This window comes from Nerophis lumbriciformis, linkage group LG35 (assembly GCF_033978685.3).
Source record: "Nerophis lumbriciformis linkage group LG35, RoL_Nlum_v2.1, whole genome shotgun sequence".
NCBI lineage: Eukaryota > Metazoa > Chordata > Actinopteri > Syngnathiformes > Syngnathidae > Nerophis > Nerophis lumbriciformis.
Genome location: NC_084582.2, coordinates 16,407,428 through 16,425,215, shown reverse-complemented (window position 1 = coordinate 16,425,215; position 17,788 = coordinate 16,407,428). Strand labels below are relative to the sequence as shown.

Below are 17,788 nucleotides of genomic sequence, written 5' to 3'. Positions count from 1 at the left end.
CTTGATTTTAATAGAGACTGATGTCAGTATAACAAACATTTATACTAACACAATAAATCAAAACAGTAAGTATGAGGATGTGTCGTGTGATGATTGGTGGGTAGTAAAAGTTTAATAGTGAAAGGAGATGATGGAAAGTGATTAACTAGGACCCCAAAATGCATCAATTCTTCTCCCAAGCAACCACATATCCATCCCTACTATTTAAATAATTCCTCTTTCCACTCCATCCAGCCACTCGCCACTCTGGTCTTGTTCCACTCCAGTTTGTTTGATCCCATGCCAAAGCCAGGACAGGAAGGACAGCTGCATAGGTTTCCTTTGTATGTGTTAAAGCATTGATAAAGGCAGGACTTGATGAATTCAATGAGGATTTGGAAAAAAAAATAAAACACTAACCTATTTCTGTAACTATTGATGCTTTAATATATCATTTTATGTAGGGATGTTATCTTTTAACCTGCTGCAGAAAAGTATATGTACAGTAGTGCTTCAATTTTGTATCTCAAACCTACATATTTAATTGAAATTCATTGAAATTGGCCTGCCCCACAAAATAGCACACTTTTACTTAAAACATACCTCTTAAAAAGAAAAAAATATTTAGATAAGAAATACTGTATACAAGCAATACAATTGAATTAGGTACGAACTTCTACAGTAGTTTTATGAAGTAATATAATAAAAATGTACACAACACAAAACCAGTGAAGTTGGCATGTTGTGTAAATCGTAAATAAAAACAGAATACAATGATTGGCAAATACTTTTCAACTTATATTCAATGGAATAGACTGCAAAGACAAGATACTTTAAGTTAGAACTGGAAAACGGTGTTTTTTTTTGCAAATATTAGCTCATTTGCAATTTGATGCCTGCAGCATGTTTCAAAAAAGCTGCCACAAGTGGAAACACAGTGCTCATCAAACACTTATTTGGAACATCCCACAGGTGAACAGGCTAATTGGGAACAGGTGGGTGCCATGATTGGGTATAAAAGCAGCTTCCATGAAATGCTCAGTCATTCACAAACAAGGATGGGGCGAGGGTCACCACTTTGTGAACAAATGCCTGAGGAAATTGTCGAACAGTTTAATAACAACATTTCTCAACCAGCTATTGCAAGGAATTTAGAGATTTCACCATCTACGGTCCGTAATATCATCAAAAGGTTCAGAGAATCTGGAGAAATCACTGCACGTAAGCAATGATATTACAGACCTCCAATCCCTCAGGCGGTACTGCATCAAAAAGCAACATCGGTGTGTAAAGGATATAACCACATGGGCTCAGGAACACTTCAGAAAACCACTGTCAGTAACTACAGTTTGTCGCTACATCTGTAAGTGCAAGTTAAAACTCTACTATGCAAAGCGAAAGCCATTTATCAACAACACCCAGAAACGCTGCCGGCTTGGGCCTGAGCTCATCTAGGATGGACTGATGCAAAGTGGAAAAGTGTTCTGTAGGCTGACGAGCCCACATTTCAAATTGTTTTTGGAAACTGTGGACGTTGTGTCCTCCGGAACAAAGAGAAAAAGAACCATCCGGATTGTTATAGGCGCAAAGTTCAAAAGCCAGCATCTGTGATGGTATGGGGGTGTATTAGTGCCCAAGGCAAGGTTAACTTACGCATCTATGAATGCACCATTAATGCTGAAAGGTACATACAGGTTTTGGAGCAAAATATGTTGCCATCCAAGCAACGTTAAAGTTAAAGTACCGATGATTGTCACACACACACTATGTGTGGCAAAATTATTCATTAGCATTATATAGGGTCATAAGAAATATAGGAATGTGATTGTACTGTTTAAAAAAAAAAAAGAAAAAAAGATTACTCCCTATTTATAAATATATATATATATATATATATATATATATATATATATATATATATATATATATATATATATATATATATATATATATATATATATATATATATTTATATTTATATATATATATATATATATATATGTATATATATATATATATATATATATATATATATATATATATATATATATATATATATATATATATATATATATATATATATATATATATCCATCCATCCATCTTCTTCCGCTTATATATATATATATATATATATATATATATATATATATATATATATATATATATATATACCGTATTTTTCGGACTATAAGTCGCAGTTTTTTTCATAGTTTGGCCGGGCTCCAAAGCGACTTATATATGTTTCTTTCCTTCTTTATTATGCATTTTCGGCAGGTGCGGCTTATACTCCAGTGCGACTTATACTCCGAAAAATGCGGGGTACACTCTGGACAATTCGCCACCTCATCACAGGGCCTATATATATATATATATATATATATATATATATATATATATATATATATATATATATATATGCCCGATTGTAGCTGAGATATGCTCCAGCGCCCCCCCCGCTATCCCGACGGGAATAAGCGGTTGGAAAATGGATGGATGGATGTATATATATATATATATATATATATATATATATATATGTATGTGTGGGGAAAAAAATCACAAGACTATTTCATCTCTCTCTCTATATATATATATATATATATATATATATATATATATATATATATATATATATATATATATATATATATATATATATATATATATATTCTTCTTTTTTATTTCTGATTATTATTATTAATAATGCATTATGTTTTCTTTTTTTTTCTTTATTTAATTGAAGAATCTGTAAATATTATTTTGTTTTCCTGCTGTTTTTTTCTTTTTTGGGGGGAGGGGTGGCACCGTTGGGATACAAACGTGACATTTAGGGCAGACAACAGATATATGATGTATGTAAATATGATGTCATGGATAGGAATGTCTGATGCTGGATGTCAATAAAATTTAATGAAAAAAACGAAACAAAAAAATATAGGAATGTGAAAACAGATACACGTCCCTGTTAAATTAATATCCAATTCAAACACACATCTGTATTTGCATGCAAGGTATAAACTGTATTGTCAAAGAAAAAGTCATGTTGATATGATCCAGATTTAATCAAATTGAATTGAACATTGAAAATCCCAATAAAAATGTACAGATGCGTATAAACTGTATATATCTTTTCAATTTCATCAAATCCGAGGCAAATTTGTCCTTATGTAGATTGTTGTTATTTTGAGCTATAATAACATTATACTTTATTTCCAACGTGCGTCTCTGTTGTCGTACCTCCACAGAAAGGTGACGACATTTTGCAAGAATAGCTGCTCAGTCCTCGTGCAGGATATATAAAAAGGTCAGTTGCGTCACCCCCTGCATGTATGCCAGATGGCCTGCTCACTTGTTGGCAAGCAGCGCTCGGCCCACAAGCATGAAGACTAGCCCAGACACGAGCTCCAGGGGGACGCCGGCTGCAGCCACCATAAACGACAGGCCATAGAATACTGAAACTTGGCCATCAGAACATGTCTCGCCTCTCTCCTGGAGGATGTAACGTTTCACGTCCACCACTTCCATCCACAGCACGAAGAGCAGCAAAACGAAGAGGAACGAGCATGCTGTGGAGAAATACAAAGACGTTGATCATTGCTGTGTTAAAATCCCTTGCAGTTGTTATATGATCACCATGGTGGCAGTGTTTACTTGCACCAACTGCGGGGACATTAACAGTAAGTGAGTGATATATTTGCTCATGTGTGAGCAGGTTGTGTCTGTCATGTGACAGGCATGAACAGCTGACTGCAACTAGGACCACGTAGACATGTTGTACGTCTTGAGTCTCAAATCTGCAGGTGACTTTTTAGATATTCTGGACGCTTCAATGGCTCCAACAATTTTCTTTTCTTTTGTGTATATTTGGCCAATGTTTTACAACATGTATTGAACCAAAGCCCATTAATATGCCGCGACACAGTGGTTGGGATGCGCTGTATTGGCCCACAGGCACAATGTGCTTTTCGCATACCAGCAATGATGAAAAAGGCTCCTCCAAGCTTGTAGAGTTTATGGCTGATAAAAGGGACCCCGCAGACCAGGAGGAAGCTCCCAGTCAGAGCTGAGACCAATGCCAGGATTATGAAGACTGTCCAGAAACCTCTGAAAACTAAAACAAATCCAAGCAACGTTTGTTATTACAAGAAATATATTTTTGAGTACATATTCCTTCTTTGTTGGCTTAAAGGTGCAGCACCTGCTGTCGCGTCATAGAAGGGATGAGGTACTGGGCCAAGTGTAACTGGTAGTGGGAAGAGGTAGCCATGGACACACACCTTGGATTCTGGTTGGTTGGCTACAAGTAAAAACAAACAACGAAGTTTCAAAGTAAAGAGTATTGAGTGAAAATGTGTGTTTTTGTGATATGTATTCCTACAAAATGTAATGCCAAGTAAATATGAAAGGCAAATAATTATTACATCCTCAGAATGTATTTTAATTTATTTTATTTTATTTTATTTTATTTTATTTTGTGTTATTTAAATTTTTTTCCATTTCATTACATTTATTTTATATTTTGGAGTTTATTTATTTATTTTATTAATGTCATTGTATGTTGATAATAATTAATAAACATATTGCATGGAAATGTGTTTATTTTATTTATTATAAACTATTTATTGTATTTTCATTGTATTGTTTTTTATTTATTAGTTTATTGATTTTCCACTGTGGAGGCAATTTCATTTCATTGTATTGCATTTTGTTTTATTCTATTTTGTTTACTTTAATTGTTTTTTTATTCACATTGTATTTAATTTCATATTGTGTATGCATTTAGTTATTTAACGTTTAGTATATATAATACCAATATATATATATATATATATATATATATATATATATATATATATATATATATATATATATATATATATATATATATATATATATATATATATATACCGGTATATATGGCATTGCATTTTTACACTGTTTATCATATTTATATTGTACTGTTATTATTTTGTCATTATTATGTATTACCATGTATTCTTTCATTATTATTATTACTATTATTATCATTGTTATTAGTATTATCATTATTATTATTTACCAGTTCATTACTACAAAAGGATTTTCCACTGTAGGGACTTTACTTTAATTTATTTCATTTCATTTTGTTTCATTTCATTTAATTTCCTTTTATTTCATTTCATTACATTATACCGTAGTTGATATTTTTTTTGTTATTTTTATGTATTTTGTTATTTTACTTATGTCGTTATATATATATATATATATATATATATATATATATATATATATATATATATATATATATATATATATATATATATATGTATATATATATATATATATATATATATATATATATATATATGAAATGAAATAATGAAATGAAATAAAAGGAAATTAAATGAAATGAAACAAAATGAAATGAAATAAATTAAAGTAAAGTCCCTACAGTGGAAAATCCTTTTGTAGTAATGAACTGGCAAATAATAATAATGATAATACTAATAACAATGATAATAATAGTAATTATAATAATGAAAGAATACATGGTAATACATAATAATGACAAAATAATAACAGTACAATATAAATATGATAAACAGTGTAAAAATGCAATGCCATATATACCGGTATATATATATATATATATATATATATATATATATATATATATATATATATATATATATATATATATATATATATATTGGTATTATATATACTAAACGTTAAATAACTAAATGCATACACAATATGAAATTAAATACAATGTGAATAAAAAAACAATTAAAGTAAACAAAATAGAATAAAACAAAATGCAATACAATGAAATGGAATTGCCTCCACAGTGGAAAATCAATAAACTAATAAATAAAAAACAATACAATGAAAATACAATAAATAGTTTATAATAAATAAAATAAACACATTTCCATGCAATATGTTTATTAATTATTATCAACATATAATGACATTAATAAAATAAATAAATAAACTCCAAAATATAAAATAAATGTAATGAAATGGAAAAAAATTTAAATAACACAAAATAAAATAAAATAAAATAAAATAAAATAAATTAAAATACATTCTGAGGATGTAATAATTATTTGCCTTTCATATTTACTTATTTATATATATATATATATATATATATATATATATATATATATATATATATATATATATATATATATATACACATATATACAGTAGATATATATTTAATTGTATTGATTTTGTATTAAATATGTATTGAGTGTATTTATTCAGTTGGTATTATTTAATTAAATACTAAATTAAATTTGTTTAAATGTAATGAATATATTACGTACCTATTTATTTTTCTAACCTGCATATGTTTTTTTTGCGTGATAAATCTCCTCACTAAACAAAATGAGCTGCATTTGAAAAGTACTTCCACGTACTGAAGAGAGTTGCCAGCACTGCATCTGCAGCAGGCTCTACCTGGAACACGCAGCGCCAGAAAAAGCCTTCATGGTGGAGGGTGAGGGAAGCAGAAGACACGTCGACTGCATTTACAAACTGCAGGGAAAAAAGGAAACAGTCTGACATCAGTTGTCAAATAAAGACACCGAAATATCTGCCAGTCAACACACGGCAATGCTGCGGCTGCCATGAGCTACCTGAAAGGTGCCAAAACATCAATGTGATTCTGATTGGGAGGTTTGTGCAGCCTTCAAGAGGAACTTATGAAACATGCATGTTTATATTTTCCACAGGATTGTCAAAAACATGATCGATGATATGTAGGAACTTTAATCAACCCCTTATGGGATATGCAAGACTTTGATTGATTCCAACACTATTAGCTTATATAAATGTAACTCATAAAGGGGTTGGGGGGAGAGTGTTCAGTTGATAGAGCGGCCGTGCCAACACCTTAAGGGTTCCTGGTTCGAATCCAGCTTTTGCCATGATAGTCACAGCCGTTGTGTCCTTGGGCAAGACACTTCAACCACCTTGCAGCTTCCGCCATCAGTCATTGTGTGTGTGTGTGTGTGTGAATGGGTGAATGTGCTGTACAGCATAATGTAAAGCACTTTGGGTTTTGTGCAGGTAAAGTAAAGCGCTAAAGTGCTATATAATACAGACCATTTAAGCTTTGTATGATGACACGTGCTTGGGCAAAATAAGGGTTGTATAAAGATCTTATGACAGATAAACATGTCCAGTGGTCAGAATAGAAATGATCTCACCATACAGTAGTAGCCTTGTTGTTTTGGTGTCCTTTTTCAACAGCACTAGTGTTGACAAAAGTAAAATAATAAATTATAGGACACATGAAGATGGACCTATCACATTTTTGGTGAGAATCTGGACATCTTGTAATTCCAGACAGCAACATTTACTCACAATTGGTCAGCCTGCTCATGAAAATCAATTGTATATTTAGATCATATTAAAAAAGATCATTAGGATAGAATAGGGTAGACTTTAATTATCCCGTAATGCAGGTTCAAAAAGGCCACACAAATAAGGTAAAAAACACATGAAAACAAGAGGGAAACTTTAAAGAACACATAAAATATAGATCTATAGCACTGAGCAAATACAAAAAATTGCCACTTCAGCGGCCCCATTTCTACATACAGCTACAAAAGTAAAACTCAACAAAAAAAAACAAAATGTGCAACAAATAATACACATTGTGCACTGTGGGGGGGGGCGTGGCCTGCGGACCTGCAGCGAAGCGGGGTGTGCCAGGACCGGTTTCGAGATTAGCGACAGGTGCGTAGATGGCACACCTGAGCTGGCTTATCTAATCACCGGTCGCTCTGTTAAAGAGCAGCAGCCGGGAAGGAGAGGGGTTGTTGATGGTGGAGAGAAAACCCAAGCACGAACGAGAGTGAGGGCGAGACAGACAGAAATGACTGAAAACGAAAAACATTTATTGCAAAATAAATCATTGTTCATTTTCTGAACAATGATTTATTTTGCAATAAATGTTTTTTGTGTTAGTTTTCAATCATTTCTGTCCGTCTCGCCCTCAGTCTCGTTCGTGTTCGGGTTTTCTCTCCACCATCAACAACCCCTCTCCTTCCCGGCTGCTGCTCTTTAACAGAACGACTAGTGATTCGATAAGCTAGCCCAGGTGTGCCATCTACGTACCTGTCGCCAATCTCGAAACCGGTCCTGGCACACCCCGCTTTGCTGCAGGTCCGCAGGCCACCCCACATGCACATTCAAACAACAAAACAACAACGACAAAACACCCTCTCATCACCCACATACACCACAGTGGCCACTGCGGTGCTCCACGCCATCATTTGCTGAAGCGAGGAGTACAATAGCACGGCCGGAGACAAGAACAGACCCAACAAAGCTACCAAGAGAGCCGACTCTGTCCTAGGCTGCCCACAAGCTCTTGGCCAATGTCCAGTCCGCACGGACAAGCGAGAATCTGTCCAGAGAGACCGAAGTTTCCTCGGTCAGGACTTTGTGAAGCCCATCCATCCCAACGCCAGATCCGCAGCGCCGTCTCCTTGTCTGCTTCTCCTCCGGTCACTCTCGGTGTGGCAGAGAGCCATCTGCTAGTCTCAGGTTCAAATATGGTCATGGCCAAAAGGCTCCCCTGAGGAAGATCCAAAAGTTCTCCAAAAATCACCAAAAAGCAAAAGCAGAAATCACAAAAGGGGCCCAACCAAAGGACCAAAAACCCATGAAAACACAAGGGAAACATCAAGAACACAAAGGATACACAAGAGCAAAGAGCTGCAGCTCGTCCTAATACAGTGTTAAAGTTCTTTAGTCAATTCATTCCATAGTTGAATTCCTCATAGAAATATATTTAATGCTTTTAATATTATCAATGCAAACAAATGCTTTATTGTCAGTTTTATTTAGTTTACTGTTGCACATTTCTGGGCTGCCTGCTTTATACATAATGTTTACCATTTAAAAATGTACAAGATCTGTGAATTACAATATTGTAGGTTCTATAAACAAAGGATTTGTGTGTTCTCCATATCCAGTGTGATATATTGTCCGAACTGATGTTTTCTGCAGTACTGCTAGCACTATAATTGTTTCCCCATATTGGTACACACTAACTCAGGTATGTAACACAAGAGAAAAGTACAGAATATAATGGATTTGTGATACAGAATTTCTTATTCTAATAATGTGTGGGTTCCAGCTCATTTTAGTGTCTATTACAGTGGTCAGCAACCCGCAGCTCTTTAGCGGCGCCCTGGTGGCTCCATGGAGCTTTTTCAAAAATGTATGAAAATGGGAAAGAAATGGGGTGAAAAATGTTACACGACACAAAGCTTCCTAATTGTTAGAAAGCCCACTGTTTAATATGTTTGTGCTTCACTGATGAGAGTATTTGGTGAGCGCCGTTTTGTCCTACTAATTTAAGCGGCCCTTGAGCTCACTGTTGTGTAGACTGTGACTCAACAGTTTGTTTACATGTATAACTTTCTCCGACGCTGCCACAGAAGGACGTGTTTTATGCCACTCATTCTTTCTCTCATTTTGCCCACCAAACATTTTATACTGTGCGTGAATGCACAAAGGTGAGCTTTGTTGATGTTATTGACTTGTTATGGAGTGCTAATCAGGAATATTTGGTCACTGCATGACTGCAAGCTAATCCATGCTAACATGCTATTTAGGCTAGCTGTATGTACATATTGCATCATTATGCCTCGTTTGTAGGTATATTTGAGCTTGTTTAATTTCCTTTACTTACTCTGTGTATTTAGTTTATTTTTGTTTCATGAAATAGTATCTGTATGTAACATTGGCTACATTTCTGATAGTTGTTTGTGCGCCATGTTGTTCCAGACCACAGCAAATGTTACCCAGCTTGCAAAGATTGTAATAAATCCATTAGAAGAAGACGGCCTGTTGTTTCCTTTAAGTTGGACCCACACATCTATACCTTTGGTCATTCTAAGACAGTCATTTCCAGGAGTTATCTCACCCTCTTAGAAGTTTTACTAATGTTTTGCAATGTTGTAAAACATGTGTAGAATGAATATTAGATTTCAACATTTCTGTCAACGAAGATTTGCTTCAGCCTTCAACACAGTCATTTTGATAGTAGGCTAATATACCTAATTAGCCACTTACATCATGTGTTGCCATCATTATAACACTTATATAAGTCTTTTAATTTTTTGCAGCTCAAGACTGATTATTTTTTTGTATTTGTGGTCCAAAATGGCTCTTTCAACATTTTGGGTTGCCGACCCCTGGTCTATTATAATGCCTACAAATGTGTTCTCTTGGACTATGTCAATGGTTACACCATCTAATTGTATTCGTGTTTGAACATCTAGCTTTGTTTTTCAAATAACATTATTTTAGTTTTATTTAAATTCAAGGATAATCTGTTTTCATCAAACCATCTTTTTAGTTTCTTATTTCTACCATAATAGTTTTCATTGGTTCCTGTAACGCTTACCCTGATCAGAATGCAGTAGTGGCAGCTGCAAATGGTATTAGCTGTAGGTCCTTCACTGATTTTACAGATGTTTTAAGGAATAGGTTGAATATTTTTTGTCCTAAAACTGACCCTTGGGGTACACCAGACGATAAAGCTAAGCACTCGTAACGCCGCCATTTACATCCCCAGGAATTGAAATGTACAAACGCACAATAAACTTAACTGTAAAATAAATGTTTGTACCAAGTTAAGTGAACATTGGTAAGATTCCAAATTCAGTGAATACAATTTAAAATATTAATTCAAACTACATTAAATTTAGTCGACTAGATCTGATCAATCTAAGTCTATGAGCACAAACTGATGAAGCCTACTCGGATAAGAGGCGGAACATCTTCTAAGACAAACCAAACAGTCCAGTTGCGATCGAGTGAATGCCCTGAGATGACAATGGCCTGGATGAATGAGAACATTCATAGACATGCCATAGGGGAAGCTATCACTGGAGAATTGTGGTAAAATACACTACAAGCTACACAACAGACGTAGCTTGCTAGATCAAAGCTACATTTAACAGCATTTGTGTACCAATGGACCCAAAAAGGGTTACTTTGTGATGATCCATTGCCCGGATAATAGTTTGTGTACATGTCAATTCACTTGTTGTTTAAGTTCGGTTTCAGCACCCCTGTTTTGTGTTTTAGTTGCCATGACGGCAGATTGTTTTCACCTGCCTCCGATTCGTTTTCGGGACACTCACTTGCTCCTGGGCACTAATCAGGGAGCTATTTATTCTGTCCTCTCACCTCACTCGGTCTGGTGCTTTTGTTTGCACTACGCAACAGTGACGACGTCTACTATTTGCTTCCATGCAACACGTTACATGAAGTATTTCCACAATCTTTGATTCCTGTTCCTGTTCCTGTGCTAAGCTTCGCCATAGCTCCCACGCTATCGGCACGCTTTTCTGTCTTTTTATATTTGTGCATGTTTCATGGACAATAAATCACTGTCTCACCTGCACCTTGCCTCCGGAGTTCCTGCTGCATCTTGGGAGAACGATCCACGCAGTAAAATGCAACCCTGTCGTTACATCATTACTATTCACTAAATGTCACTTAGCTGGGGACACCCTACAACTACTTTTAGGAGTCCCCCCTCCCCACTGTGTGTGTTCATTTTAGTTTGCCTTTTTTTTGGCCCACTCTTAAATGTTAGTCATTCCTCTACCTACAGTAAAAAAAAAAAAAAAAAACAGCATCTATCTATACATTGACAAAAACAAAAAATGGCTTGTGTGCTTTTTGGGAACAGTTGGTAATTTTTTATTTTATTTAGCCTTTATTTAACCAGATAAAAATCCCATTGAGATCAAAGATCTCTTTTCCAAGGGAGACCTGGCCAAGAGGCATACTTGCCAACCTTGAGATCTCCGATTTCGGGAGGTGGGGGGTGGGGGTGGGGGGTGGGGGGGTCGTAGTCGGGGTGGGGCGGGGGCATGGTTGGGGGCGGGGCTAAGAGGGGAGGAGTATATTTACAGCTAGAATTCACCAAGTCAAGTATTTCATACATATATATATATATATATATATATATATATATATATATATATATATATATATATATATATATATATATATATATATATATATATATATATATATATAAATAAAAGAAATACTTGAATTTCAGTGTTCATTTATTTACACATATACACACACATAACACTCATCTACTCATTGTTGAGTTAAGGATTGAATTGTCCATCCTTGTTCTATTCTCTGTCACTATTTTTCTAACCATGCTGAACACCCTTTCGCAGGTACCCAGAAAGGTTTCGAGTACCACCAAAAAAACTGAATCTCTGAAGACAGTATAAAAATCTGTGTTAAAGGTGTACAAATACTGTTTGTATAATAAGCATGTTATTTTTTTACAAATGAGGGTTAAGAGTTCAGTACTAAAAAAAAAAAAAAAGAATGTGGCTTAAGTACAGTTTTTTAATTGAGCTGCTGCATTTTTTGGTTGGGTTGTTTATTTATTTTGAGTAACTTATATACATTTCTAAAAGGGGAATAATGTAATAGAGTTAGCTATGTTTGTCTGTTGCCATCTCCTGGTGAATGTTGGCTATAGCGTACTGGGGTTACTTTTTGGTTGGCCAACGATTTACGTGGTGTTGCGCACCTGACGTCACTCAGGTCCGCATGGAGCTGGAGGGGGCGTGGCTTCCAGCTCCGCCTGAATTTCGGGAGATTTTCGGGAGAAAATTTGTCCCGGGAGGTTTTCGGGAGAGGCGCTGAATTTTGGGAGTCTCCCGGAAAATCCGGGAGGCTTGGCAAGTATGCCAAGGGGGCAGCAGCAAGGTTACATTAAAACAGTAAACAACACATAAAACATCAAATTTACAACATTAAAACTTGCTCACATGACACATGTGCATACAGACAAGGTAGACTGCAGTCCTTTCACAGAAGCTGTAAACTCATTCAATGTAACACAGGTTTGAAGTTTAATATTCGATTGTAGGTTATTCCAAGCCATCGGTGCTGAAAACCTAAATGCTTTCTTGCCCAGTTCAGTTCTTACTTTGGGGACGACAAATTGCAGAACATTCTTTAAACGAAGATTGTGACTTCCTTGTTTCTTTGTTAAAAGACAAGACAGATAAGATGGAGTGATACCCAGAATGGTTTTGTAGATGAAAACATACCAATGATTGAGGCGTCGAGTTAACCATTGAGTACCGGTATAACACGCAATGGTGAGCAAGGGGTGAGCAGTTGGTGATGAATCTCAGTGCCCCGTGGTACACACCATCCAGCTTGTGGAGACAACCAGCAGTAGCATTCATGTACAACACATCTCCATAGTCAATAACAGGTAAAAATGTTGTTTCCACCAATTTCTGTTTCACATTAAAAGAAAAGCAAGACTTGTTTCTATAATAAAATCCCAGTAAAAGTTTCAGTTTTTTTACAACATACTGAATGTGCTCCTTAAAACTCAAGTGGTCATCAATTAAAAATCCTAAATATTTAAAAGCAGATACTAACATAATGTGTTGCCCATTTCTTGATAAAATGTTCTCACACAGTGCTGATCTTACAGTTTTTGATGTGGTAAAGAACATACACTTTGTTTTCTCTGCATTCAAAACCAGTTGAAGATAGCAAAGTTGTTCTTGTACTCTGTCAAATGCATATTGTAGATATTTAAAAGCCTCAGCAGGAGGTAATGGTTATGTTCAGTAAAATGTTCATGAACTCGCTCACCTTAATGTGTATCCTAAATTTGTGTTGGACGTCTCACATGAATAGAGCAGTTATGATTTTAGTTTACAGAGTAAACGACTAAAAACTAAGGTTTTGGGCATTGTTTTCTCTAAATGCCTACATTTGTCTAAATATGGCTAAGGACACACATTATTGTGGGTTTCTTGCACATCATCTTCATCACTAAAGGAATAATCTGCCAGAGAGAATCCCGCTGCCATTTTCAAGTATGTTTTTTTTTTTTAGTCGTCAGCTTCGAGCAACCCTCTGTCTCTGACTCCCTCGTCGTCATGTGACATGAGTGCGTGATTGTGATGATCTTTCTTATTCATTTTGTTGACCCGCCTTTTCTTGCCTCTGATTGGCCAGTCCGTAATGTTTCGCCCTAACCTTAGCCAATTGTGACTCATCATAAGAACACCAACCAATCATCATGGATTTTTGCCATATGTATGGATATTCTCACTCTTTACCATGAATTGATTAACGTGGACCCCGACTTAAACAAGTTGAAAAACTTATTCAGGTGTTACCATTTAGTAGTCAATTGTACGGAATATGTACTGAACTGTGCAATCTACTCATAAAAGTTTCAATCAATCAATCAATCCAGGTCATTGTATTTTCCCCGTATTCTTTGGGGCCCATTTTCTCTCTTTGCAGCTTGTAGCTTCGATGCAAGCTACAAGCTACATAGATCTAAAAGTAGCTACAGGAAAACCTACTTGATAAGCTATCGCCAAGCTCCTGGAAAATATAGTTACACTAAGTAGCCTAGTTACATGTCGCTTGTTACTGCCCATCACTGTCTGTAAGTAATATGCAACAATACTAATTTGATACTTGTTCATATTGACAAATGTGGTGTTTTAGACTGTAATATTGTTCAATTAAGGACACGTCTGTCTATTTTGTGTGCTATTGTGTACTTATCTGTTGTGTAGCTGCTAGCTTCTAGTAGTATCTTATGTACCGGTACCTTGTGTAAATCCATCCATCCATCCATTCTCTACCGCTTATTCCCTTTTGGGGTCGCGGGGGGGCGCTGGAGCCTATCTCAGCTACAATCGGGCGGAAGGCGGGGTACACCCTGGACAAGTCGCCACCTCATCGCAGGGCCAACACAGATAGACAGACAACATTCACACTCACATTCACACACTAGGGCCAATTTAGTGTTGCCAATCAACTTATCCCCAGGTGCATGTCTTTGGAGGTGGGAGGAAGCCGGAGTACCCGGAGGGAACCCACGCAGTCACGGGGAGAACATGCAAACTCCACACAGAAAGATCCCGAGCCCGGGCTTGAACCCAAGACTACTCAGGACCTTCGTATTGTGAGGCAGATACACTAACCCCTCTGCCACCGTGAAGCCCCCTTGTGTAAATGACTTGACTAAAATATAAGAAAAGATTAACCGTGTGTGCTTATTGGAGGACATTTAGATGTTAACTGGCTGCTCAGTGGCCTTGTGGTTAGAGTGTCCGCCCTGAGATCGGTAGGCCGTGAGTTCAAACTCCGGCCGAGTCATACCAAAGACTATAAAGATAGGACCCAATCCCTCCCACTCAGCATCAAGGGTTGGAATTGGGGGTTCAATCACCAAAATGAGTCCCGAACGCGGCCACCTCCGCTGCTCACTGCTCCCCTCACCTCTAAGGGGGTGGAACAAGGAGATGGGTCAAATGCAGAGAGTAATTTCACCACACCTAGTGTGTGTGTGACTATCAGTGGTACTTTAAGTTTTAACTATCAAGCTTTGCTCAAATAAACATGCTGTAGGACTGATTTTATCGGAGCTTTTAGATCAGGGGTAGGGAACCTATGGCTCTAGAGCCAGGTGTGGCTCTTTTGATCAGTGTTGGGTTAGTTACTGAAAAACAGTAACTAGTTATAGTTACTAGTTACTTCATTTCAAAAGTAACTCAGTTACTAACTCAGTTACTTACACCAAAAAGTAATGCGTTACTGTGAAAAGTAACTATTTAGTTACTTCTTTTTTTCTTCTTTTTTTTAAAAGCTCCAATTAATGCCCTTTTAGCCTTCATGTCAGTACTGTTATTGCACTGGAGAATAATACAATCTGTTGATCAACTTGACATACATTTGTATCACTGAACTCTGCTAAGCAATGTGGTCGACATACAACACACAAAGACAAAGATATGTTACAAAGGCCAATTTGTTTCTGGCCAGAACAAATTGACAAAACTATTTTAAATAGCTGCAACATAACATACATAAGTAACAAACAGCATAATAACAGCATAGCTGTAAAGCAAGAAAGGCACACACTACATACACAAAGCCTAACCAGGCATTTTTTCCTCAAGAAATTCTGACACAAAATCATGTCTGAAGCCCAGAACACTCTACACATTTCCCCAGTTTTAGTTTAGAGATAAGGAAAGATTGGCTTGGCCCACTAGCATCCCTCTTTATGATTGACAGAGTGTGTGTACCTTCAGTTCTGAAAGATGAACAGAGGCAGAGTTAATCCTTACGTGGTGAAGTGTCATTGGAGTCTCTGTCTCTCTTTAATAGCTTCGTCGAAGCATGTTGCTATGGAGCTTGTTTCAGCAGATTTGAATTGCTGTTTTGGGCAGTAGATGGGATCTTTGATCCAAAGCACAATTTACATTAAACTAAATTGTTATTTTCTTTGTGCTCGACAAAAGAAAAGTAGTGAAAATATCTCCATGTCAGCAAACTCGACTTCTGGCTCCGCCATGATCAGACACGCCCCCCTCCCCCCTCTCCTCCCTCCACACACTCACACTCACACTCACACACAGAGCGCGTGTCTCTCTCTCTTCTCCGGCTTGTGACACAAGAAGAATCAGAACGATGACACAGCAGCCCTCCGATAAAACACACTTTATACTACAAAAAAAGTAACGTAAAATAACGCAGTAACGCATCATGTAGTAACGGTAACTGAATTACTGAATATAAAAAAATAACGCGTTAGATTACTAGTTACCGCCGAATCTAACGGCGTTACTTTGTAACGCGTTAGTCCCAACACTGCTTTTGATGACTGCGTCTGGCTCTCAGATAAATCTTAGCTGACATTGCTTAACACGATAAGTAATGAATAATTCCGCTGGTAATCACAGTGTTAAAAATAACGTTCAGAATATAAAACATTCTCATGCATCTTAATCCATCCATCCGTTTTCTTCCGCACTTGTTCATTAATGGTAAGAAGTATTTTATTTATTATTGGTTACCTTCAGAATAACAATGTTATTAAAAAGAATAAGAGACTTATTATACTCTAAAAATGTTGGTCTTACTTAAAAATGCACACATTTAGTTGTATTCAGTGTTAAAAAAATACTATATGGCTCTAACGGAAATACATTTTAAAATACTTGACTTTCATGGCTCTCTCAGCCAAAACAGTTCCCGACCCCTGTTTTAGATGTAAGCCTTTATCCACCAATACTGTTTTTTTTGCTAATATCAGACCAAAATCAGATCGAAACACTCCTAATAAAAAAAAGCCATTAGCACTACTGTACACTGACTATTTTTTATATGTTTAGAATGCATTCTAAGTGTAAAACCAATGAACCTGTGTTGTATTATCTTGTATTTACACACTAACTGCTATCTTGTTGTTTAAATGTGTTGACATGTCTTACCTCAGTCCAATTGGAATTGTTGTCTTTCATTGTGGGCCATGTGTAAGGTCCACAGTTGTCACTGGCCACCAACCAGTAGTCTGTCCCAAAGGCCAGGAAGAAACACATGGTCCCCAGTGACCCGAATATCCCCCCAGCCAAGGCTGCAGCTCCCACCCTCATAGCTACGGCCCAAATTCCTCCTCACAACGATCTTCTCTTCAAACTCAATGCGACTGACACCTCTCTTTTGTCTGCCTGGCAGCCTTTGGCCGAACCCAAAACAAAACTCTCTGCAGGCCACTCCCTTAGCATACTAGGAGCTGGGGGGGAAAGAAGCTCCAGTGACCAAGGAGGGCAGGTGGGGGTCCCAGAGTTATTTTAGGAAGCATGCCTGTCCTCGTCAAATTACCCTTGGTGTGCCATGCATTTGTCAAGGCAACAAGGACTGGTTGTGTGCGTTACTTTAGAATGAAGACGACAACCATGCAAGCATTTCGGAC

At 36.5% G+C, this 17,788-nt stretch overlaps 1 protein-coding gene across 1 annotated transcript; it reads right to left on the bottom strand.

The window, feature by feature from the left end:
• Positions 1–3,075: 3,075 nt before the first annotated feature.
• LOC133575317 (transmembrane protein 182-like) lies at positions 3,076–17,542 on the bottom strand. Its single transcript, XM_061927966.2, has 5 exons — positions 17,307–17,542; positions 6,393–6,510; positions 4,181–4,279; positions 3,956–4,093; positions 3,076–3,548 (listed from the first exon to the last, which is right to left on the bottom strand). Exons 1-5 carry the CDS (start codon positions 17,466–17,468, stop codon positions 3,328–3,330), a joined length of 738 nt encoding a protein of 245 aa, XP_061783950.2. The 5' UTR covers positions 17,469–17,542; the 3' UTR covers positions 3,076–3,327.
• Positions 17,543–17,788: the final 246 nt, after the last annotated feature.

Coding starts and splice junctions, on each gene's coding strand:
- LOC133575317 (XM_061927966.2), bottom strand. CDS start 17,468: ATGAGGGTGGGAGCTGCAGCCTTGGCTGGGGGGATATTCGGGTCACTG. Junction 6,511..17,306: donor ACAATTCCAATTGGACTGAG/GTAAGACATGTC, acceptor TTTTCCCTGCAG/TTTGTAAATGCAGTCGACGT. Junction 3,549..3,955: donor AGCCTTTTTCATCATTGCTG/GTATGCGAAAAG, acceptor ATTTCTCCACAG/CATGCTCGTTCCTCTTCGTT.